The sequence below is a fragment of the Rissa tridactyla genome, chromosome 3 (assembly GCF_028500815.1).
Source record: "Rissa tridactyla isolate bRisTri1 chromosome 3, bRisTri1.patW.cur.20221130, whole genome shotgun sequence".
Lineage (NCBI taxonomy): Eukaryota > Metazoa > Chordata > Aves > Charadriiformes > Laridae > Rissa > Rissa tridactyla.
In genome coordinates, this window is record NC_071468.1 from 41,175,500 (window position 1) to 41,203,010 (window position 27,511).

General features: G+C 36.6%; 1 protein-coding gene across 7 annotated transcripts in view; it reads right to left on the reverse strand.

Annotated features, from left to right (window-relative positions):
• Positions 1 to 27,511, reverse strand: part of SDCCAG8 (SHH signaling and ciliogenesis regulator SDCCAG8) — a 114,347-nt gene that overhangs the window by 24,923 nt on the left and 61,913 nt on the right. For 5 of the 7 annotated variants that reach the window (XM_054194065.1, XM_054194070.1, XM_054194063.1 and 2 more), the window contains exons 14-16: positions 25,239 to 25,366; positions 23,000 to 23,108; positions 16,027 to 16,158 (exon numbers count right to left, since the gene is read on the reverse strand). In XM_054194065.1, coding sequence (XP_054050040.1) covers positions 16,027 to 16,158; positions 23,000 to 23,108; positions 25,239 to 25,366 — 369 coding nt within the window. Of the gene's footprint in view, positions 1 to 7,915; positions 7,980 to 11,947; positions 14,979 to 16,026; positions 16,159 to 22,999; positions 23,109 to 25,238; positions 25,367 to 27,511 lie in introns of those variants that run through there. The other 2 variants (XM_054194067.1, XM_054194066.1) reach the window with 2 other exon arrangements.

Genomic DNA, 27,511 nt, shown 5'->3' on the forward strand with positions numbered 1-27,511 from the left:
CTTTTCTTTTTTAAATAAAAGGAACATCTCTGATTTGTGAGCACAGAGTTTTGAAAGGAAGGGAGAAAACACCATTACAAATAGCAAGCAAAGCTTTCAGTTTATGAATCTACTATTTCATCCATGAAATATCCAGGTTGCCTTCATCATCATTTCCAAAACACCACATTATATAAGGCAACAATGGAATATTAGGCTGGTCTGTTTCCCACATTTTTAGTTGGCTCAGCTGGAAAGTGAACACAGGCTATTGCCCCAGGACGAGTGAATAATTTAACTCAAATGCAATTTTGCACAAAATTACTTTCACAACTGGAAAAAAAAAGCATGGCTAGTCAGACTCCTTGCTAAAGGTAAGAATTTGATTTTTTCCTCCCCTCACCGTCTCACTTTTAAATAAGCAAGGTATAAATCTTGACATCAAAACACCAAGCTTTTCTGGGCTAAGCATCAACTGTCCGGGCACAAAGCATCAAGTACAACACTTACGCATTACATCCCAAACAATACTGCACTGGCCTGGGTGAAATCCCTGCTCAAGAGATTTCAAGAAAATTTATGCTGAAGGAAATGCAAGACAAAATCCCCAAATTGTACACTGATATTTAGAAGAGGTCTGTTGCATGTGGAACTGGTTTTGATCTTTAGATCATAAACTCCTGGAGGCACAGATCTTCTTTAATTACATGACTACAAAGCACCATGTGTTTCCATTATGCTATTTAAATAATAGATTTAATTTGAATTTACATTTGTTGAAGTAAACATTACTGACTAACATTACCCTCCAACCTGATGCACAAAGTCACTGAAATATTAGGAAAAAATTCCTACCCCTAAAGATTACAAAGGCAAGAATCCCCAAGTGTGCTATTTGAAAATATGAACAGAAATTAGCTTAATAGGAGAGAACAAATTTTAGTGGAATAAAATTTTTAAGATGATATTTTCACAGAAGTAACACTAACATCTCAGGTAACCCTCATTTTCAATTCTGCTCTACAGTTATTTGTTGTGTTTAAGGGACCGAACAAATTCAGACATTTCCAGCAACCAAAGTTCCACTGATTATGAAAAGGAAAGAAAGTAGCACGGGAGGGATCACTCATTTGTCTTGCAACGCTGCTTTAACAGAAGTGGAACTGGGAGCTCTGCTAATGAATTTAACTATCAGGACTCTATAATCAGTTGTGCTTTTACCAAAATAAATTTTACCTCTGCTTTTGCATAAAAAAATCCCTGTCTCCTCAGAGGTTTTTGTTCACTGTGTACAGTCCAAATTTATGTATTTATTTCAGAAGATCCAGAAATCTTCAGAACATTTTTATCAGGACACACTTCTTCCACGTGTAGAGATGGAGTACCTAAACTTTCCTTAAACCAAGAAAAGCATGAAAAAGTAAAGGGCAAACAACAGAAATCATCACTGTAAGATGTGTTTTTCTTCTTCTGTCTTTACAGTGTTTTTCTTCTTCTATACTTCCAATTCCATACTGAATGGGTTTTTTGGTCTGGCAGTATGTGATCCCCTCTGACCCATTCCTTCTTTTCCTTTTGTCTTTACACTAACCTGCAGAAGGAAAGGGTGGGAATATAGGGTCTTCTGTCTGATCTAAAAAAACCCAGGCAGAAAAAAAAAAAATCCTGGATGTAAGTAAAAAGATGATGGCCAGACAAAAACAGATGAGTATTTGAAGTGCTAGATTTGACGAAAGGAAGTCTCCTTATTAGACCCAGATCACCACAAACAATCCCACCAGTTGAAGCATACTCAACACTGTAGGTGAAGGATCACCTGGAATTCACATGATCTTGGATTTTTGATCACATCATCAACAAATGCACATACTTATGGTACGGCACTTCGGACTGCAAAAATAAAGTGTAATAAATATGTGAATAGCGTAAGATTGACAGCTTGCTCAATACTTTGTACATGGGAAACCATTATAACTTGTTTTGCTCTTGATCTTGTCCATTCTTCTATCCCTAATTCTCATTTGCACAAAGCCTGTAAGAGAGTAAAACCCGTTGTAAAAATTGAGTTTTCTTTAGATATTTACAGCTTTGGAAGTAAAAATTGAGATTTCTTTAGATATTTACAGCTTTGGAATAATGTTCGGAAAAAACGCAGTGGATCTGTCAAATTTGTTACACATGAAGGTCCAGGCCTCCCACATGAACTTAAGCAGCTACCTAAATGATTCTAACAGAGGCTAACCATTTCCAATATGTAACACAGCACAAAAGTAAATCTCTCATTTTGAAGAGGAGAAAATAAAAAAAAAATCTTATTAAGTTTCTTGAAACATTAAGTTGGTACATGCACATGTTTCCTCACATGTTAAACATTCTCCTTTTACTGCAAGCAATTTATGCAGGTCTAAACAAAAGTGGACGGCCAAGCCATAGGCACTATTTTTAAACGGTAAGCTCAGATCTTAGTAAGACTTTCAAGAGTATCACAATATATTTACCATAAAAGCAACTGTTCCAAGATGGCCCTAGTACCTGGATGTTTACTGCAATATTTCGGTGACCTACTAAGTGTTCAGACAAGTTTATACAACTACTCTTTCAGTCAAGCCCGAAGGGAGGCAGAGGGGGAGATGCTTTTACATATGGTGAAGTCCTTGAAGAATTGAGCTTCCTTTAAAACTAGTGGAGTCTTTCTTCGTTTAAACTGAAACATGCGAGTACTAATTCCAGTGCTGTAGCTGTGTTACCAGCTCCTGGATTAGTTACAGGAGGACTAAATACCATCATACAGTCTCCCAGATTATAACATCCTTATTACATTACTAAACCAAACTAAAAATAATATTTCACAACCTTTGAATATATTTCAATTTAGTGTCTATAGAAAGAGAAATTCTAACATTTCTGTAAATGTGAAGGAATAATGCAGTCTTGGTTCTTGCTGCAGAGTATTGATTTTACATATATTTACATGAAAATCACTGTATAAGCTTTTCATGTAGCAGTACCTTTCTTAGTAATATTACAAAAGGCTTTGTTTCTTTTGATACAGCTTGAAAACAATCCTGTAAATACTGAAGCAGCTAATGACTTAACATCCTTTTTTCCCTGTCTCTACCTCAATACAGAGCACCGAAATCAGTATTTCAGTAGTAGTGAACTCCACAAAGTGCTTTTTCACAAAGGAACTTTCTGTTTGTAACTTAGATTAATTTCATATTGAGATAATTTCATCGTCCACTAACATTATTCTCTTCACCTATTTCTTTCTTTGTCAATAAGAGCATCTTTGAGGTTAGGACAAACATGGCTTTGTTCACCGTTACCTAACACAATATAAATTTGGAAGCACTAGACTTCAAGAATTAACTTTCACAGAACATGGAACTATCCCAAATAGACATCAGGGTTAAACTAGAAAAAGCTTCCAAGGTTTCTCCTAAAAAGACTCATAAGCATTTACCAGCCATACAGCCACAGTGCTGATGAAATACAGTCTTCTCTGAGATGGGCCACAGAGAACACAACAGAGCAGTGAAAGGAAAACATATCCAAGATGTAGTGGTCAAAACCCTTCCCTTACAAGAGGCGCCACAGGATTTCCAACACTTCCTCATAACAGAGGATCTTTTTAAAAAGAATTTTGTCTGAAAGAATCTCAAATATTGTATATCGCACAGTACTCAATTTATTCAAGTGGCAAAGGTGAACTATCAAACAGACCTTACTGGGATTTGGATCTTTTGTTCCAGAAACCTAGAATTTCAAACACAAGCCTTGGGTAGCTAACCACCAATCCAATTTAGAACAACAAACTCAACGAAGATGACTGTATTCAGCTTTAATATATATTTTTCCATGTCAGCTAAAACTACAAAGAGTAAAGGAAGGTGTAGATGATCATTGCCTCACAGTGATCCTTATGGTGTCCTTCCATTTTCGGAGACAAAGTGTCACACACAGAAACGTTGGTTTTAATTTCCAAGCTGTATTACCTTACACAATATATACTCCTTACAAAACAATCAAAGAACTATACCTTGGTGAGATATCTCAACAGGGCACTATCACAAATAATTGCCTGCAACAATCAACCTTTGTCACATGAAGTCTAAACTTCTTCATGCTATATTCTAATTCAGTGGCTTCTACTTTTCTTATTCACTACCAATTTCTCTGAACCCAGCAATGTTAAAAGGTCAACAATTACATTGTTCAGAATACATCATGAAAGTCAGAGTGACCCTATATTATATCTTCATTTTTCCCCTTTGATCATCTCTTTATTTGACTGTATTTCAGTAAATTATCCATGTAGTTTTTATTTTGACAGCTCTCTTTACAGCAGTAAAACAAAATGTGTGCATTGCAAATGGCAAAGATTCAAATTTCAGCTATGTTTATCCAAAATAGCACTGAACTGCTTCTGTACTTATGCTATACTGCCTACAGCCTTACGGAAGGGGAGACAGATGGGATGAATTTAGCAGGGAAACAGCTGTGGCTTGAAGAAGAGACAAGCAAAAGTTTTGCTATCAGGCTTCATTATGTATCAAGGTACCAGTAAAATGTGTATCCGTAAGGCAGCCAAAAAGTGTTTTTCATTTGACTAGTGATAATTACCTTTTCTCAACAGCTGACAATGTTCTAAGCAGCATTAAATAGGTATAATAATTAAGCAATAAGATAAGACAGGCAGTGCCTTGCTGGGGATTATTGCTCGCCTCGGGTGTGTTGCGAGGCACAAGGCTGAAGGGTGAGTGACTTCAGCCACCCGAGAAATGCAATAATCCCCAGAAATGCACTGCCTGGAGTGTCGTCTTGCTATTAAAAATGGAAATTCAAAAAGGACAAAGTGTTAGACACGTTTCCTGTGGATTTAATTGACGTGGGTTAAACATTACAGAACGTCAATGAAGAAATTCCACTTATGCCCAGCCTATGAAAGCCTTTTCCCAAGGATGCATAAGCCTCTGCTCAGATTGTTTGTGCATTTTATTCATAAAACTGATTTGGGAAGCACAAGTATTTGCATCATCTAAACATGCGTGATAAGGCACAGCAGATGACAACAACCTTCATGATGGTAAAAGTTAAAGTCAAAGTGCTTTTAAGTCACATGCTTCCAAACATTTTTGCTGTGCAATTGTCCGTGCTTGGTGTCAATTTACAGATGAGCTTTTTTTTAAGTTCTGAAACTCTGTGTGTGTGTGTGTGTGTATACATATGCATATATACACACACACTTTTTTTTTAAATATATATAAAAGGTCAGCCACTCAAGTGCTCCAAGCAAAGGGGAAAAAAAAAAAAAAGAAAAACAACCCAAAAACCTGAAAGTTGTTTATGACTACATGCAAGTCACATAGCTAAAACTAAGGCTAAATCCCTGGGAGTGTGGGAAGTGCTAGTGTAGCACTCAAAAAGATTACACCGCTTTACATAAGCTGAGAAAAGTTTACTGTAATTTCAGCCATGCCACTGAGACAGTCTTTTGAAAACGGAGACCTGGAAGTATTTAGCAACCTTGACTTGAATCAAACCAAAATTCTAAAGACTGTTCAGGATCAGGTCCCAGGTAATGAGATATATTTGGGACAAGGATGTATTTCCATACATATAACTAAAGGTGGAATCTGGCTCTCTGAGGTTAAAAAGAAATTTTTTTTAAAAAAATTAACCTCATTTCCTCTTTCTTTCCCTCCATATATGAATTTACTGTTCACAAAGCACCAGTCAAACAAACACAGAATAATCTATTACCCTTTTCCATTTCTTTCATATTTTCCATCGTCACTACTTTATTTCAGAACCAAACCGAGGAGCCCACACATGAGGCTGTCCTGAGTACACTAGAAATGTAGATGCTAAGTAGCTCTTATCATACTGTCCTTCCTTATAGCCACTTCCATAATATCTATTTCACTACAACTTCTGTGATTAGTAGCTGAGGGATAACACATTTAAGAGAGTATTTCCAGAAACTAGCACAATGCCTGTTACTATTAGGCTACCACCGATTAGCACTATCACAAAGCACAATAAACACAACTACTTTTTAGTATTTAATTTTTTGGGATGGCATTTTTTTTGGAGTGCACTCAGAAACTGATAATGAATTCGACTGGAGCTACAGAAAAGAATGACAGTTTAAGTCAGACAAGAAATAGGCAAAATAAGATTATATCTTTGTTTTAGAGAACAAAACCAGTGCAAAAATAAGTCTTCAGTCTCATAACGCAGAAACAACAGCACTTCCAATTAATTTGAAAGATGCAAACCAAAAATCATGAAGGGGGAAAAAAACCCAAAACACCTAAGTGCAACATTAGTTATGGAACTACTGCCACAAGACACATCAAGGCTAAACACTCAAAGATTTAAAAGCAGGTTAGACTTATACATGGAAAATGAGAGCATCCACAGCTTCCATAGGAGCAGGACTGGACCCTGCAGAAGCAATCAAAATACTGAAGTCATCGTGAAAAGGCTGCCTTGCAATTGCCTTGCAAAAATCTACTCTCATTCTATTAAGAACATAAATTGTCATTAGTTTTGGGTCTCCTTCTCTTACAACGATAACCTTGAAAGCAGGCAGGTGCATAGATTTTTGTTACAGAGCTGGTAAATTTTCATGACACACTTGCAAAGCTGCTTAAATGTTATTCATCTGTCTTCGTTTTCAGTTCCCCACTATATGGGAATGGAGGGTTTTAAATAGCCTTAGTCTGAAAATCTCAGAGTTATACACAGAGATCAAAACCGGAAGGAAATTTGCTACTGCTTAAAGTAGTTTGCCAAATGGGTTAATAGTCAGATTTTACTATTATTGTGAGTTCACTTAAGGCCCAATAGGAAGATCCCAATTACTGTTAAATATCCCAACTAGATATTTGCTGCTGAATTACTGCATAGTGTTAGTCTCACAGTGGCTATTTGAAAACATATTTTTTTTAATGTTCTGACACATCACAAAGATATCACAGAAATACCATACAGAAAAATGAACTTTAAAAATGCAGATGCAACACAATATGGAAGAAAGAAAACAAGGTGAGTATAACAGTCAGGGATTTTAATAATTTAATTTTTTAGGTGGTCTAAACACTCAAGACTTGCTAAGGATTGTTAAATGGCATATACTTCTAGAAGAAACATGGGGAGGGTTGTCCTCCAGAGTTTATACTACCTCGGAAAGGCTATTATCCTGGTTAAAAACATTTATTCTGTAACTCTGCATACCATTTAGCAGATAACTTCAATGAGCTGTGACATGCTTTTTGGTGCTATTTCTTGCCATTAAACAACTATGTTTTTACGAACCTGCCAGCAAAGGAGCACTTTGATCCAGCCTGCTCCCTTTTTATTTCACATCTCTGGGGAACGGGGTGAGGCAGAGTGGTTCGTGACTACTACCACAGACCAGTGGTGATATTATCAGGCACTGAAGGCAAAGTGTTTCAAAGTAGAAGATATGGTAGTGGTTAAGAGGTAACTGGTGGATTAAGACAAGAAGGATCACATACTGCCACCAGAAGCAAGCCCAAACCAAAATTAAAACAGTTGCAGGTTTGTAGCAAACATAGGAGAATAAAATGGGGTTTCACTGGAAAACCATGGGTACACTTCTCTCCCACGATGCACATCTTTTTCAGCATCACTGATGATCTGCATAGAGCCAACCATTTCTAGATCTTGCCATATCAAGGAGAGTTTGAGCTGAGCTGTCAAAGACATCACCTTTATCCACCTCCATTTTGGAGGAGAGAATCAAGAATTCTTCGTTAATGCTAAATTAACATTTAAATTTGAAAACCAACAACTGTGCTGACAACAGAAAGTAACAAGAACAGCCTGGAACCTTATGTTGTGCTGTTTTATGTCACACATATTTCAGGGCTTTTTACATTCCCGGTAGACAAGAACACAAGCTTACCATTAGTGAGCTGAAGGCTTTGACTCCCAGAAGTTGATGGCACGAATAGGAACTATCCTCGCGTCTGTTTTGGAGAAGACAGAGTACATCAAAGCAGTAGAGTAGAAAATATTCTCAGGAATGGACAATTACCAGCCTCTTAGGAGAGGGGGTGTTAGTCAGAGTGTTGATAGCTGTCCAACACAGAAGCAAGCAAACCCGGCTATTTTTCCACCTAGCTTTTCTTTGTGGCATCAACTATCCCCCAAGTTTATGGTATCCCTTTCCCAGATATTATTCTCCAGTTTCTAAAACTCTGAAATTGTGGTGGCCAGCTGTCTTGATGTGCAAAGTGAACACAGACATCGTCGTCTTCCCCGCCACACCTTCCTCCCCACATTTACATTGTTAAGCAATTGAAAAAGACGCAGCACTAATTAATCCTGAAAGAAGGTAATTCAGATAATTACCAGCCCATTAACATGACTTCAAATGCATGGAAAGCCTACAAATTTTGAAGGAAAAAGAATATATAAGGACGTGAAGGTAAACGGAAAACACAAGAAACTGAAACATAAGTTAGACCAGGCAGATTCTGTCACATCAATCCTAAATTCTTTGACAGCTGATTTTTTGATAAAGGAAATGCAATAAACCGTACCTATGTTAACTTCAGCAAAACATGAAATATCATGGCCCATCAGCAATTGTTAACTACGCTGTTGTTGATAAGTAACTGACTAAAATGAAGAGCACAGACGACAGGAAAAATTGAAGGTGATGAAAAATTATAAGGTGATTTCTTCAAGTTTAAACAGATTTTTGAATATTTTGAATTATGACTCAGCACAAAAAGTGGGAGTGGGCTGATAAATTTAAGAGATGTTATCAGCTTAGAGAAGGTCTGGAATACCGCACAGAAAGAAACAGATGACTCAGAAGATTGGAACGGCAGAAATGGGATGAAATTTTATTGTACAAAATCTTACACAAGGGACTTAATGCATTCTCCGTTCATAGGAAAAGACTCTGCTAACAACTTGAATTTACTTGGGAGGAAGAGGTCCTGGATGCACTTCTTGGATACAGAAGGATTATCAGCTGCCAATATTATGCAGCTGTCAAAAAGGCAAACGTGATGGTAGGATCCATCAGTTAGAAATTTCCAGTAAATACATTAATTCCACCATCTGAGATATTCAAATGCCCTCATCCAACACCCTGTAGACAGTTCCGATTGCCCATATTCAAAAAAGATCAACAATCAAAATACTGAGGGTGACGCAGAGCTTATTGCAAAAAGAAGAACAAAAGAGCAAGGCTTCACTTGATTAATCAGAAGTAGGACTGAATAGATACAACCACTGTCTATAATTATCTGCATTATCAGTGCAGATAAAATAAAAGCAGAACAAAAGAACTACTTATTCCAATTTTGGCTGAAGGATAAGTAGGTACAAGCCAAACACAAATACAATCAGACCAAAAATAAGAAGGATCCCAACTAGAAGATCAATGTTGCTGGAAACAGTTGTCCAAATTGGAGCAATGACGCCTAATGGCTTTTACAAAGGAGCTCAATACATTCTCAAAGGAATCTACCTATCTATAAAAGCTATATATATATAAAAGTATGTGTGTATATATATATATAAAAAACCTATATATATATAAGTATATATATATATTTTACATACACACACACACACACACACATTTAGTGACAACTGCAGTGAAGGTACACCGTACTCAGTGCCCTAGAATACATCTTATGGAACGTTAAGTTCCCTAAACATCTTTCTGAAAATTGCATGTGATATTTCTCTCTGCTTGTCATTTGCTTCTTAAGAAGGCTAACAACTTATTTGCTTACTATTTTGCAGCATTTTCTGAAGACCATGTATTTCACTCTTGGTATACGTTTTCAGGTTTTCTAACAACTAACATCATCTTTTGCTTTATGTGTCTACTGTTCAAATAGCTGGGGAATAAATCTTTAAAAGCAGTATTTGGTGGCTTATATAATCTTATATAACTTAATAACTATTTAGAATAGGAATATTATACATATAAAAGCATAAACAATATATACATTTATATAAACACTACATATAGACATGTATTTAAAGCAAGAGGGTGGAAAAGACGACAAATATAAGACCTGGAGAGGAAGAGGGAGGGAGAGAATTTGAACATCGAGTTTCTATTCCAGACCATGAGAACTGTGTGCAAACACCCAAACATTAAACAAAAACCAAATACACTTTCAGACTCCGACAGGATTTGCAACATATATGTGTATATGTGTGCATGTGTATACGTATCATCTGTCGATTATTTTCTAATAGTACTTCTCTGGAGTATACATTTCTAAACCTAAAATGTGAGTCTATTATGTAATATTCAAGTAAAATTAAGTAATAGTGATAACCCCAAATTCTGGACAGAGCTGAGAGTTTTTCTGGTTGCACCACAATGCTGGACAGAGTGACCACAAACCTTTCTCCAAACTCCTTCCATGAAAGGCTATACAAACAAGTCTGTCTCCAGTTGTTACTGGAGACACACCAAAGATATGTGGGTATGAATCACGATGCTCAGGAAAAAGTGGAGCATACTGCTCTTTAAACATTGAGGCAACTGTAATATCAAAGACGTTATGGACACTACCTATGTTAATCTCTATTTTAAATATAAAAATTAATGCATTTTAAACTAAAAAGCCACAATGAAGTGCATTTTTATTCTATAATTGCATTTCAAAAGAGATGATTCATCTAGTAAAAAGATAATAAAAATTGCCTCAATGTTACTTAAAAAAATACTAACGTATCAGCAAAATAAAAATAGGGGAGACAATCTATTCAACAAAGAATGAACTGGACTGAAAAAAAAAAAAAAGTCTTTTAGGCAATGATCAAAACTGAGTTCTTCCACCCATCACTATTTCTTGAAAACACAGACACACACACAAAATGTACAAGAACTTTAGGCAGAAAATTTTAAATGCAACTTGATTGCTCCAGTTATCAAGGAATAATTTTAATACTTTGCTGGAGATTTGCCAAAGAAATCCAAAATCTCTATTCATAAGTGTAATAGTGACAGCAAACCAGCTATTGTGATTTTTTTGTATCAGTTGCTTGAAACTGCTGGTATATTCTCATTATACACGTCTCAGTTTTCATATATATGTGTTGCCTCATGCATACATGATCTCTCATACACTATCACTTCATACCAACAACAAAAAGAAATTTAATGGTGGGAAAAACCTTTAAAACCATTGTCTAACTGAATATCACATTTTCTCTCTAACTCCTTGAGTGGTCCATTTAAGAATCCATTTTAGCTACTCTTCCAGATAAGCTTATCCGTAAGAATCATACATTTCCCCATAGGTAGAAAACAAATATAATTTGTCACATGTTGTGCTATACAGACATTTCTGCACAGTTGCTGCACTACACTAGAATGTCTGAAGGGGAAGACACCCCAGGTAGTTGGCTGCAGACACATCTCAGCAACATGGCACGTAGTTACGATTTGACACATATAGTCTTTATAAATCCAATGTCTATGAAGTCAAACAAATCTCCTTCTTATTTATAGTAACAGGCAAGAGCAGATCTCTGCCGTCTTGTTACACAGATGGTTGTAACATTTTTATAGTTAACTTACAACCACTGATGCCTGAGGAATAGACACACATCTGCCCCAAACTGCCAGTCCTGTAGGCTCTTCTTTTTAACTTTAGCTCCCAAAAATACAGTCAAAATACACGCAACACTGTCACCCCCAAAAAGCTACCACAATAAAAAGCCCCATAAAAATTTGCATAAAACGTGTTATTAACGTTACACAGATTAGACAGTGATCACACACATTACAGCAAAAATAACAGTAATACCAACTGTAATCACCAAAACTGAAGTTTTAGAGAAAATTCATAGCCCCAGATCCCATATACTGGAAACATATTTGGAAAAAACTCATTAGAAGCTTCTAAATTGATGTTTTATTGAAAAGATTTTGTAAGAGCCTCATACTTCATACAAACTACTGTCCATATGCTCTTTTTTGCTGCTTGATAAAATGTAAAGGCATGGCTGGCTCATCTTGAAAAACAGAAAGCAATTGCCTAGGATTTTCTTCTCCTGCTTGAAGACACTACTCCATATTTGCTGTATTTCCACACATCATCAGGAAATGTACACAGAAAAGAGCTAGATATATTAAATTAAATGCTTCCCATTTTAGACACTGGCTGTCCACAGAAAAAATTCTCTAAATAGATGGCTTAGAATCAAATGCTTGCTTTATGAGAAGAAGAATAGATGCAGAACAGCAAAACCATAACTGAACCTTGTACCTACAAGAGTTGTTAACTAAGGTCAGTGAAAGCTTAAATAGCCTGATGAAACCCTGACCCACGGCAGCTTGGCAAATATTGCTTTTTAATAAGTATGTTCCATCAATAATAGATCTAGGCAGATTCTTGTCTTTTTCTTCTTGCTCCCCAAACCAGAAGAGCTTGTGAGAAAGTGGATCTGCATTTACAGAACTGGTCTAGTTACAGAGGTGAAAACGCATGGCTTGGAATTTGGTGGGAAAACGGATAAAGGAGAGAATGAACCAACATTATGCATACAGTTACTCAATTAATTTGGTTTTGGATTTTCCTTACTCTGGAATCTACTTATTTTTGGTGGAACGGAGCATAGAAGGAAAACAGAAGGGTAGTTAAACCTTTTATTTTTGCTAAATATTCTTTTTATTCTTGGCTAGCTTTCTATCTTTATAGCTACCTTATAAGAAATTCTGTACTTTCTGCTACCTGCTAATTTCTACTATGAACACAGAACTACAGAATGGAATTTGAAGAATTTAATAATAACCTTTTCTTTCAGGTTGAAAATTTATACCAATGTGCTCTTTGCCACATAGCAGAAAATAATTTGTTTCTCCAAGATTCAGATCCATAAAGTCACACATGCTGACCAGCTCCCTTTCAGTGGCACGCACACCAGTGACCCTCTGTCATGTTAATTAATACTTTTGAGATAATCTACCTAGCTAAACAAAACACTGTCTGTGTTTTGACAGTGTACTGTACTGAAAAGTATGTACTGAAAAGTACATAACTGCAAAAAACATCAAAACAAGAACAAGCTAATGTAAAAAAAATCATATATGTATTCAAAACAAAGAGCCACAGGGTTACTAGATTAAAAACATTAAATGAACATCTCTTCATAAGCTCTACGGCAGTTTTAATGTGTCACCCTAGTCCTGCAGACCATATATCTTTTAATCCAAGTCTGCCCCAACAGCGTACATCAACTATATCATTTAGATGGAAACCTACTTCTTTTAATGCCATATTTCACTGAGCAAAAACACGCTGAAAGAGGTGGATATTTGCATGGCATTGAAAAGACTGATTTAAAATAATCTTTAACCATAGCAATTTAAAGTCATCTTTTTTAAAAAACCTGCTTTATGTTATTTCAGATTATAGTCATACGCAGCACATTCAGACATAAGGATGGGAATGGCAAAGAAAGAGTTGTTGTTCACTTTCAGGAATGCCACTATCACAATCACCCAAACATTGTTGCTCTAAAAGAAATTCCGATTGATCAATTAGATCTTGCCCCTTCCACAAAACAGTTACAACAGGGCCTGCCATATTCTCCTAGAAGAACACAAGTAGTGACAGGGATTTCTTCTTAAACAAATGTCACAATTCCTTATTATTCAAATGCACATGTTAGGTCCCAAGTTAAGTCAAAATTAATTTGGTACAAGAAAGTTTCTAAAGAGAACCGGAATAACAACAGAGAGAAAGTTAGGTAGGAACCCACTTTGCAGGATTGTGTTGCAAAAAGACTAGTGCTATTTGTAGCTGCATACAAAGGGGAAACGTATTGTGTTAAGAAGTAATCATCCTTAACATTATTTTGTTGTGATTATTAGTATCTGACTGATGGATGAAAATCTGCGGCAAAACACATTATTATTATTATTTGTTCTTCTGCCTTTACTAAATAGTATTGTCAGATCTCTGTTTTCAAAATCGGAAGAGAAAAATCACTATTTTCATTTGGTGGAATTCATTCAACATAAATATAAGGAACTGGGAGATTTATTTGTCGTAGTAGTTATACTTTCTGCTTTTCTTCACTAAGATCTGAATACTTCATAGCCAACTTATAGCACTTGGGAACTGATACTGAATATCTACTACAGTTTTCACATGGAAACTAAAAATAGATTACACTGAATTTTTAAAGCAGTTTATTATATCAGCTTTGTAAGTTACTACCTGGATTTTAAATAAATATAGTGCAAGATCATCATTAAAAATATGTTAAAAGAGACCCCTCTTAAAATGCTGATCAACTATACTGTTCATGATTCAAATACCTCACAATCTCTGCTATATTTACATATTCTAAAATATTAAATAAGACAAATGTTATCACTGTCCTGTTTTCTCTCATTGTTGTCAGCAAAACAGCAGCAGAAGGTAAGGCACCGCCTGCAGCATGACCACTCTGCTTTCAAACCACTTTTCTGTTCTGGATTAATGCTTTCAATCTTTTCCAGTGTATAATCATCGCTGCTGCAGCAGAGAATGAGCAGCATTTTCCAGTAGATCTATTTGGTTCTGGCAGAGGAAAGGTTGTCCTGAAATCTTACAAAGCGGTCTTAAATTCAACTAGATCCTAATAATTCTACAGAAGAACAGCTAGGGGAAAGAAAAAAAAAAAAAAAAAAGAAAAAGATTTAATTCTTTTTTTCCCCCTGAAAGTAACCTTGAGTCCTCAGTGCATGTCCCCCATATGCTAAGAATCCACCACGAGTAAAGAAACCAAAAGGGAGGTGAGATGAATGGAAAGATTATGTGGTCACATAGATTAGGGACACAGTCATAGCATTTTGGATTTCTTTGTTCTCTGAGCTATAAAAGATGATGACAATCCTGGGTTACAGAAGAACAGGATGAGGTACAGACAGAAATCTTAAAAGGAAGAGGAAAGAAGCGGGTCTGGACGACTGCAAAGAACGTATGGAAAGCCTGCAAGAAACAAGATGATATGGACACACAGAGAAAGAAAGCAAAAAAAAATAAATTAAAAATCAGTAGTTGAAAAAGAATAAGCATACAAGACTGGCGGCTTCAATACATGCAAGCTCTGGTGGTTCAGTAGTCAAAAAAGCAAACAGAATTTTGGCTAGCCAGGATTACCTAGTCCAAATGAAGTTAAACTGCATTTTGCCTTTCACTACTGATTTTTAATCTCCCTCAGTCATCTTCCTACTTTATCCTCTACCTTCCCAACCATGCCTAAGCTCTTTCCAGTATCTGTTACACTGAACATGGAACAGAAAACAGAACCAGAAAGCTTCGATGAACTTTCTGGTACAAAAAAGAAGAGTCTCCACAGTGATCTTTAAGGACATCTAATCCAAATCACAGCACAAGGCATTATCAGTCTGGACAATCCTGCCAGAACAGTCAATTAGTATCTGTGGAAATATTCCATACTAGTCTTGCTGTAGCTGCTCCCAGCTCTTCCTGAGGAAGATGCTGCTTCTCTGAAAAGGCTAATGGTGCCTGGAAACTGTTAATAGTTCTCTGATTACTAAGATCTTCAGTAGGATTTGTCTGTCTATACAAGTTAAATATTACTGTGAAAGGTAAGACTGTAAACCCCCAAAATACACCTAGTACATGGCATTATGGAATCCACATCTGTACTCTACATTCATATTACTGAATAACCTCCTCTCCCCCCTTCCCCCCCTTTCTTTTTTTTAATATGGTAAGACAATTCATCCAAGTTAGTGCAGAGAACAGCCGAAGCAGCCCACACACATATGTACTAGGCTTAAATTCTTTGGAAGATTATGTTGTTCAAGCTTTCCTTTTATTTATCCAAAATGGCACAAGCAAAAGATGTTATAAAAAAACTTGACAGAATACTTGGGGAGGGGGAAGGGGTGGTCATTTTCATAAGGAAAGAATATTACTTTCAAACAACCTAGTGTCATTTTTATGTTTACACAACACAACAGGTACAGTAGAGCATACCACATACTGACAGATTAACAGGACCTCCTACCTCGACTTCATCCTCTCATGCATTCTCCCATGCTGGATACACTGTTGGTCCAATTCATCATTCCGTTTCTGCATCTTCTCCAATCTGCCATGAAGATACTCTTTTTCCTGACTAAGCTGGTTGACTTCAGATCTACAGAAGTAAAACACAGTGATGATGGATGTTGTCAGATTTCATCCTGCAGCGTGCCATCAATATGTGGTTTCAGCATTTATAAAATTTCATACATGTATATGTAATGCATAAACAGGCTATTACTAGAACTTACAGAAACAAAACAGTGTTTCATATAATCTTAAGACAAAAGATGACGATGCTGAAGGGTATCTGGTAAATATGCCAATGGCAATCACTCAGTTATAGGTTGGCTACGCTAATTTCAGCCTATTTTAAACAGGCATGTCATTTGATATTAAGTAAGATCAATAAATGTAAATTCATACTTGTTAAGCAAGAATTTGGACAGCATTCTGAAAAGACATTTTAAGTTCTTTATTAGTAAAAGCTAACATCCAGTTTAAAAAATAGCTACTAAAAACTTGTTCAACCTTTACTGCGTTGTACAGGTTGAACTCTCAACAGTGGCACTGCTTTAGAAACTTTATTAACCTAATATGCCCAAAATACCATTACTCAGATTAAAAAAAAAGCGAAAATTAATAAAACCTTAAGAAACAAGGGACAAATCATACAGACACACCCTAATCTACATAAAACTCGGCACAGCCTTTAAGAAAATTAGTCACTTCAAGTAATTCTTATTCTTCACGGCTGAGCAGAGACACCAGATCCATGAATGACCTGGGACTGCTACTTGCTACATCTCTAACCATCAGCCCATGGAGAAACAGGCATGAGCTGTTTCTTAATATCAGGAAAAGATCTCAGATTAAATTGTGATAAAATATACATTATGCACTTGTACAGTTTAACTCTTTGGAAAAGGTTAATGAGAACGTGTCAGAATCTGCTATACCATCAGAAAGTAAGAATCAAAAGCAAAGCAAATTTGTTTTATGGCATCTGACACTCCAGATCTTGAGGTTAAAAAGCTTCAGATATATCTTTAAATCATAAACTTAAATATGCTGCAATTACAGCAGAAAGATACTTTACCTTCCTGGCTGTTACAGAATGCAACAACAACTGACATTCTGAAAAATACAACAAAGTGCAGGGGGGGAAGGAATACTCCTCCCTGAAAAACATGTTGTTACACTGACAAGTCAAATCTGGAAATGACAACATAATCTTTTCATGTTTAAATAGAGAACAATACGTGATATCATCTGTGAATTTAAAAGAACTCAGCAAGGGAAACTTTGGAAGAAGACTGTATGTAATTGAATTTAGAGAGGGAGTTACAGCTCTATTAAGGAACATCACTGACAAATACATCAGAATCATGCTGATGTATTTGTACATCACACTTAAAAGCACAAGAGCTTCCTGGACAGGTATGTAACAGTGGGATGTTATAGGAAGGTAACTGAAGTCAAATTTTTAAACCAATCATTTAACACCAGTAACTTAAATGTCATGTCAGCATTTACAAAGCATTCTCAGTTGGACCAATTGTTATCACACAGTATGAATGCAGTCTGTACTTGATACTTGGTACTGTAAGAAAGACAACCAGTGGATAAAAGCAAAGATCCACTGCAGAGCAGCTCGACAGACCTGGCGTAACAAAGCCCAACCAAGTGGTAACAGGGACTAAACTCAAGATTGCATTCATTTTTTTGCCAGCGCAATGCAACAACAGCATTTGCCACGTGGGAATACTGTAAATCATCATGCTTGTAGGGTTTCCCAACTGGAGGATCCTGCTTCTTTTTCTGTACTTATATGTGGCTGTCTCATTCATGGAAACAGCAGAAACAACTTTCAAGGTGATAAAAATCTCAAAGCTTTAAAGGGACTTATGCATCTCCAGCACATTTGAAGGTGCCTGAAGTCTTTCTGGAAGGACGGATCAAGGGATTCAAATCAACCAAAGTCAAAATGCTACTGAAAATTACAATTAATGAAACATATGAAAGTACTGAATTAATTGAAAACATGAGTAGCATGATCTCTAATCTCTAAAATACAGCTCTAAATGCCTGATGCTTTGAAACACGTTACTTGCATTTTCTTCTAAAACTTCTTTTGTAATTACAGTTGAACACAGCAACAACAAAAAATAATTAATAAATTCATTCCAGTGAAAGTATTATTTATACAACGTCCCTTCCAAGTAAATATCTAAGAGTTCGGCCACCCAGACTGAAGTACTTCATTACACTGAAATTTTGGAGGACAACACATAGAAGGGCAGAATGCCTGTTAAGGTCAATGTTAAAAGGTTCACGTGTGTCGGCATTAAAGAGACAACACTGGCCCCAATACAAGACTGCACAGCAAGAGGCTTCGTTATCACCTGACAAAGATTCCCTCTGCATATTTAACTATACCGCTCACCCACCTCAGTTTCCAAAGATTAAGACAGAACAGTTAATTCTATGTGTTTCTATGTGATTTTTACACTGAAAGGGTTATTTTTGACACAGAGGGTTATCAAGCATTGGAACAGGCTGCTCAGGGAAGTGGCTGAGGCACCATCCCTGGAGGTATTTAAAAGACAGGTAGACGTAGTGCTTAGAGATATGGTTTAGTGATGGCTTTTGTCAGTGTTAGGTTGATGGTTGGACTCAATCAATCAGAAGGATCAATGCCTTCCAACCTAGGCAATTCTATGATTCTATATTTAAATAACTTCAAAATTGTTGAGTTAAAAAAAAACAAAACAAAACACTGTAATTATAGTAAGTCTGAACACCTGTACTGAACATGACAGCACGTTTATACTAGGAGTAGCTATTCCACCCAGCCAGGGGCAGGACCGGGTCTCCATAAATGCTGCTCCCATGCTGTCACAGCAGGGACGGGAAAGAGAGAGGGGTGCAGATGGCAATGGACACAGTCCTGAACTTCTGAGATAGCCAGGGACAGAGGTAATTTAGAAAAATCTATGCACTAAGCAGTATGTTTGATGGATCCAGAACAACCAAAGGGCGCAGGACGAACATGCTGATCATAGAATCATAGAATCAGAAGAAACTGAAGTGGGCAGACATTTGGAGTGTGGCCATCTGAGCTGAACTCTGCACTTCTGCCAACTCAGGCTGGCCCCACAAGTCATACAGTCATTTTAATGTATCTGTGTGTGCTCCTGAGATCTGATAGACTCAAAAGATCTGTAAGAAATCAATATTACTTCAAAACTGCATAGAGCAAAGCTACATCATCACATGAAAATGAAAATGTAAAATACACGTCTGTAAGCAGACGGGTAGATTTTGCCAAAATCTATTTATTTGTCACTATATTAAAAATAATTGATGATGACTGGGGGGGGAGGATGAGGACAAAACCAAAAAAAAAACCCTCCATTCTTCTGAATCCATTCAACTACCAAGAAAGCCTCAACTTCTATATGAAAACAAACGTAAGTCTTTGTCTACCAAAGAACCTTGGAAAAAAACAACAAACAAAACCCAAGTTCCTCCAAAGCATTCAAGTACTGGAGGCAAAGAAACAGGAAATGTTAAATAGTCGCAATTCAAAGTCGGTCTCAAGCTATTTTCAGGATGAGCTGATTTTTGAACACTAAGGTGTCAATGCTGCCTTTACTCATCTGAACTCATCTGCAGTGCGTTTTAAGCACTGCCTTTTCCTACTCAAAACCAATTGTTTACTTGTACAGCAATTAAATACATGCTCTAAAATATTTTCTGCTGACATAGAATTGTTGCATATAATTTTAATGACTGATCCTTCAGACAGACAGTTTCACATCTTCGTACGGCCACCTTCACAAACATTTCACTCCCGGTATTGAGCACAATGACTGCAGTCAACCAAACATGCAGAAAAATAGTTCAGCCGGGTGTGTGTTCTTTACTTCAATTAAACTCTCACAGTTGGATGCTTACTGTTGCCAAACCAGTAATATAATTTATACATTATAGTCCAAACAGTAAAACTACACTAAAAGTCATTTAACAATATTTATAACACCATAAAATACAGTGTTAAAATATATGAACTGCAATATGTACCAAAATTATAAAATTTGTTTCTCATCATCAGTGATTAAAACCAGGATCATTGCTCTAGCTTCAATACTCACAACCCTGGTGACAGATTAGAATTCAAATCTTAATGATCAATTTACAATTAACAAGATAGAAGTGAAACAAATTAAACCAACCATTATATATAACGAGACCCAATGGACTCCCATTGTTCCCCTTAATTACAAAACGCAAATCACAAATACACAGTGGGTAGTGTTAAGCATTAATCTACAACCTAGAAACTCAGACAGTGACAATCAGAGAAAAAAAAAAAAGAACAAAATAACAGAGAAGAAATCAACAAAGGACTATATTTTTAAACATGCCTATGCATACAAAAACCTTCACAGACTATCTTCTTTTTGCACAGCTTGAGGGGTTTATAATTTGTCTGACATTGTCTTTCTGAAGCTTTTCTAATCCTGTGTAGGGGCTAGCTCACAAAAATGGTTCCAGCTTACATACGAACACGAAAACTTCAGTTTAGATTTCTCAGAAAACTTGCATTAAATTTAAAATACATGTGCAATTCAGATGCATCCCACTGAAATTATGCAGATATGTAGTTGTCACAGATAAATTTGAAATGCCTCTTATTACAAATGGGCACTTCCTATCAAAACCTAAAAATTTTACATAAACTTACTCTTGTATTTGTTATTAAAAAAGCTTGAGTGTTTTACCAATTAAATAATGGTACTGCTAGTATACAGTTACTTCTTAACCCCATGGAAACTAAGACACAAAGATTCTACAAGTATAATAAGAAAATACACATCCAGGTCCAAAATTCAGTTCATGATAAGGCCAAAAAACATGGGAAAAAATCTTTTTCATGCTGCTTTTATTAATGTACACGAGAACTGAGTTATAAAATCTTTCAAAAATGATTACTTTTTTCAGAAGACAAATTCTGCACCAGAATTGTGGTTTTACACTATATCCAGTGACAATGAGCAAGAAGATTGCCTTTTGGAGAGATACAACTGAAAGATACATACTGATGATGCATTTAAAACTTTGCCGAAGTAATTTTCTGCATCTGATGTCCTGATCACATCTCTTTTTGAAGCCATCTATTAGTTTACCATTTTCCACCACCTCCAGTTCCACCTTTCTGTTCTCATTTTCACATGCTTTCTTTGTCCCTACCTATTTCTCCGTTCCTGTTACTGCCTGCAGCAGCTCCCGCTCCAACGAAGGCAAGCTCAAGCTATTTCAGGGCCACTTCTCAGAACTGCTTTCATACATTCTTCTATACTGTTTCTTGTGCAAAATACCACTCTACGGAGATCCAAGAGGGCTCCTGTTCCCTTTTTCAGGTTCTCGACATAGTCAGCTAATGCTGCTAGGTGGAGAAACGCTTGGCAATCTCTTCTATTTATTTTCAGAGAATAATGTGTTTTCACAGTATGTTTTCTGTCTTTCCTTCATCCTTTTACAGTTACTAGCCTGTGACTGTGAGCTCTCGCAACAAAGTCTGTGTGCATTTTTGTTGCTGGAATAATAATACAATTTGAATCTATTTAGATTTGTTATTACTTTAGCAGAGGAGCTCTGCTTTTTCAGAAGAAAAAAATCTGCTTGCTTCTCTCAAGTACCCATCACACAACACTTGCAAGGGAAGATCGCTTACATTTCCTCAAGTTTCTCGTTTCTTCCCCAAACACTCTGGATGGAATTCATCTCCCAACTTCAGCCACTTAACAGCTAGTCAACACTTTATATTCAGTGGAAAGTAGGATGGGCAGTGGAGGCAGTACCTGTGGGAAGTCTTTTTTTTTTATGTATATATATTTTTATATATATATGTGTGTGTGTATATATCTGTCTGTCATCTACTTGTATCATTCCTCTCTGACCATTCCTGCAAACAGGATACTGGGATAAATGAGCTCTCCTCCTGAGTGTGTGTTGCCTGTTATGTTAACTCAACAGGATGATTAAATCCACCCAGCAGAAGAAAATCCTATCTTGAAAACCGATTTTACCTTTGCTGAATGTTTTCCTTACTTCACATAAGCCATGCGAGATGAATCCTACCCTTAATTACCAAATTCACATTGCATGAAATCTACAGAAGCTGCAGAATGCCAACTCACCACTTAAGTCCTGTTTACTACTCCAAACATGAACCCTGCAGAAAGTTTCGACAGAGACTATTTTCACACTTAAAAATGTAAAATCAAATTATTTACTATAAAATTCATAATTTTTTTTAAAGAGATAGTCCTGTCCTATAAAACTTTTAAATAGATACCTTCATACTTTTGTATTTATTTAAACCAGTTATTGCTTCCAGGTTTTGTTCTGTTCCTGAATTTTGAATGGCTTTGTATTTAGACCCGCTATTGATTTTAACAAGAGCACCACATAACAAGCAGCAGCAGAATCAGAGCTTCAATGAGAAACAATTTTGACGACAATTATTTCAGAGATAATTATGAATGGAGTCTTAAGTAAATAATTAAACCAACAGACTACAGTTTTGAGAACTTTAAATATTTAGTACTTTTCATGTAATTTCAGATAAACTTGAATTGTAGCTCTGTTAATAATTTTCCACTCTTCATATTAACAATAGGAACATCAGGAAGAAAATAGTATGCAATTTTTACATTGTAATTGTCTAAGAAATTGGAAGTAATAGCTGGAAACGTAATCTGAAAAGCAGAAAGTTAGAATTACTCTGGATGAAAATCCATCCATGTTTCTTAAATGGCATATATTATATTGGGATGTTGTGTAATACCTGGCACAAGATGAATAATAATAAATATTAAAATACAAATTAAAAAATAAGGAAGCCTGTCCTAATAATAAAAGGGACAGAATAAGAAAAATATACCAACCTGTATTTTTCTGACATTTGTTCCAACTTTCTTGCCAACAAACAACATTCTTCCTTTAGTTTTGCTATGAATGTATTCTGGGAGGTCAGCAAGGAATCCAGTTCATTTACTAGAAATTATAAAATGAAAAAACTAGAAATTTATTTTACAATGATATAAATTTATAGGTAATTTAGAAACAATTTTATATATTCTTAATTTCTTCCCTCTAGATCCTTCTGGTTTCAGTATGTTTTTTAAACTTCAGCTACTTGGACACGGAATTATGACACCGTCATTCACCAAATAAAGGCTCTATGTCAGAATAAGCTAACCTAAAGCATTAAAGTGACGTTAACACGGAATCAGGTCTTGTATGAGAAGAATCACCATAAAGACTACATACCTAATCTGGTGGGTTTGCTTTTTAGGTGGAAGTTCATTGACATTTCTGGGAGGAATAAAATTGGCAAGCGGTGCCTTAGCAGCCTTTTGCTTGCTCAACCAGTGCAGAGGATACACTGGCAACCCAAACTCTCACACTGTAGACTCATTTCATTCTCTCCTTAAAAAAGCTGTTCTTTTATTTACTGGGTCCTGTGCTTACTATGATTAATGTATTTTTTGCTCTTTAATGATATGATATAGACTTATTGTCCACTGATAGTTGCTGTGAAACCATTTTATAAATTATTTTTCAATTGCTATCAGTTTGGGCTGCACCAAAACTCGTGACCTAGAAATAAAGCACCTTTATTCTTTCAAAAGGAAGATATTGCAAAATTATGTTTCTTGATTTCTGCTTTTAAAATCAGAGAAAGAGAGACCACTGTTACCTAAATTCCTTGTATGTGTGTAGGGTCATAATACACAAATGTTTCTTTATGTGCGTAATAAATGACTATCATTTTCAACTCCTTCTAATCCTACTAGAGATACATAAAAACAAACTCAGCCTTAATGTTGTTTCATTTTTGTATACTGGGACAATTTATGCTCCACGAGGGTAAATTACACATCTCTTGTGCAAAATTACACTTGGTCATATGCAGATGTGCTGGCTAGAATAGAGAAAAATGATTCGGAGAGCTTCTTTTCTTTACCCACTGTGTAGACAGCAGCCATAATGTAGCTGTTTGCATTCCCTGAACACACAGAAAGGTCCTCTAGTACTGTGATAATGCTGCAAAAAAGGCAGAAAATCAGATGGCAGATGTAAACGTGCCTGCTACCTCAGGTATTATCTGACGCTGCTCAGAATTAATACAGGCTACGTTATTTTTCTAAAGGTATTGCAGGACTGATGAGTCAAAATGATGTTTTATTAAACATATGAATATACCATGTTCCGTAAGAGCTGAAGCTCCTCCTTCTTTCCATGCTCAGGGGTTAGAGATTTCCTCTCTAAAAATTTATTTTTCTTGTTTATAATATGTACCTTTATTTACGTTGTTGGCACAGTACTTTACAGTAACAAAAGGCTTTTTTTGTTTGTTTGGAAAACCCATTTTACTTCCAGATTAAAGGTTAGAAGTTATTGATCAGCTAAGTCAATGCAATGAAATCTCCTATTATGAGAACCTGAAGTATGCAAAGGATTAAACATCTTTCTTCTAGATTGAGGGTGTGTGTGTTGGGGGGGGGCACATGGTAATGCTAAAAATGTTTGAGGCTGCAAAGATTAAATAAAGGAACATATCAATTTGGAGCCAGTGAATTACATCCAGCTGCGACAGTGAATTAAGAACCGATTAATGGCTAAAGCTTTTCTCCAGTTTGGATGCCGAAGCAAACTCATTAAGCTTTTAGAGTAGCTATAATGTGTGTACTGTGGGAACTGTTCAATGCTATTCAGGAGACTTTAACTGTAAGCTCAGAGCATTTCCCGCAGAGCTTCTGATGCTATTTTCTTTATATAACATGTGTGCCTGAAAATCCAGCCAAAAACAAGCCCTTTGTTTTTCTACTTTGTTGTGGTCTCTCTCAGCTTTACGTTTCTTGAACACAGGTAAATAAACTCATAATCCAGATGGTGCAACAGATGTGAGAGCAGCACTCTGAAATCAACAGACAGTGGGCAATACTTTCCATTTTCTCTTTTAAACGCTAACTAATATGTAATTCGGAATCTCCGGTGTAGTTAGCATCTGCTCCCTTCGGCCAGCCAAAGGTTACAGGTGTTCCTGATGTCATTTCACAGTAAGGCGTGGGCCTGGCTTGTGAGTGAGTGCCCAGGCTCTAATCTTTCCCTACCACCTACCAGTTTTCTCATGCTGGGCCTCCATTTGCTGCATCTTCTGTGTCAGCTCCTGCTCTCTTTGCTGGGCCTGAAGGGCTCGGGCCTTTGCTTCATTGCTAATGCTTTGCTGAATGCTCTCTTTCTCCAATCTATTGAAAAAACAAAAACAAATAGGAAATAAAGAAAAATAAAAATATATGCCGAAGATGATAAATTAAAAAGGCAAAGCAGAACATTCAATTAATAATAACAACCCAAAAAATTATCTGGCCAAGCACATTAAACATTCCCCTCCCACTTCAGGTTATACAAACTGACCTTTCTCTTACAATGTCAAACATTCTCCAGTGACTAGTAGAAAATGGATAAAAAATATGATCTATTTCCTGAGCGAAAATTAGCCTTTCAGACAAAACTATGATTTTATTTTTAAAAATCTTAGACACAACTTCTTTTTCATAAGGAAGTTCCCCAGCATGCATTTTGCACTGAACAGATTATTTGCATTTTCTTTTAAATGCTATTTGTTTAATTCTGCAGTGAAGCTTAGGGACCTGACCCTGAGATGGACTGGTTCCCAGTGAACCAGCAGGAGATAAGTCAATGGGAGCGATTGCCACAGTGCTCATAATACAGCTACTCTGAAAGCTTAATGAGTTTTCTTAAGCAACCAAACAAGTTTTAACTATTAATTTATGTAAATAGGAGATGAATGCATCCATTACAATAGAGAAGACTGTTAGTATAACAGAGGCCCAGCCCCTTGTGGTTCTGCTCACTGGGGGGTTGTACAGGAAGGTCTAAAGCCCAGTACTATTATCGAAGTACGCAGGCAAGAGAGCAATTTACTTGACCAGATATGCAAGATGGGGCAATCTACTCCTGAGGCAAAACAAATGCTAGACTACCACACTCCATTGAAGCATTTTATTTAATGCAAGCCAAGCAAAAACAGCATGCAAAATAAAAACCCAAAAAGATATATGCATATAAATTAGAAAAGGTCTTAAACTGCAAATTCTTATCTAGACTTTCCCAAAGGTCGTGAATATTTATCTGGTGGACACTAGGATCCAGATTCAAAATTTCAGGGAGTTCACACATACAAGGATTGATTTCTAGATTTCAAATGACATATATGCACAAAGTTTTCTACTGAAACTATATTTAACAGCTTGGGATAGGTTTCAATCAGGTCTTATAATTGTGTTGTTTTATTTTAGAGATAATACCTATTTCAGGGGACTGCAAAACAGAACACGGGCATAGATCATGTAAGGATAAAGCCACATCTCATGTGGTTGCTGCACTTAACCCTTGGATTGGTGCCTAATAACCCATCCGAGATATTGCAATATCTCAGCATGACACACACAATGTTAAATCTTCTCTCTTAAATTTACCCCAAAGCAATACAAATGGTGGGTCACATTACACTAATTCCTGGTCCTGATGTTGCAAGCTCTACCTTAGGCAAAACTCCCTTGGAAATCACGGGCAGCTTTTTCTGAGGTAAAACTGAGAATAGTTTGACACAGAGAATACATTTAGATAGCAAGAATATTATAGTGCTAAGGAAACAAAGCACATTTTCCAAGGAAATTTCATACATTGAACTGCAATTTATCACATCATTCTCAGAATTACTTCGTAACCATATTGGGGCTATCCTAAGGAGCGATGCTTGCATCGTTTCCTAAGTGTAAGCTCCAAATATGGAAAGCATTACTATGAAAAATCTTTCCATATTTGCTGGGAACCAGTCTATTTAAACCCCTTTCCCCCTTCTGAACATCATCTACCTTCAGACAGTTGTCATGAGCACTGGACTGCTCAAAAAAAACCTCACACCAGCACCTAACACATCCTCCAGACACTTTCAGCTAAAGGAAGTGGCAGTAGCACAGTATTTTATCTAATAGTGTCTCCTGTGAGATGGTTGTGTGCTGTTGGGTGCTGTGCTGTCATCTGGCACACAGCTGGCTGGCTAGCATTCTGCTGGGGGGTAGCCTTCAGCACGTATCAAGCTGCACAGCTCAAGCTACCAAGGCAAGCCTGGAAAGGTCCATCCCTTATTGCTAGGATCCCTCCTGCCGAGCACACGCTAACAGGCAAGTTCAAAATAAATGAAGAATCTACTACCACCAGAAACACTCTCTTGCTAAGGGGACCCATCTGAAAAAGCCACTCACCTGCGCTACTTACTGTAGAGAGCAAACTAGGAGCTCAGAAACCATGGATGAATGGTGAGTTCCCTACGGCTGAAATGTATGTGGGGTGGGTGAAAACAAATG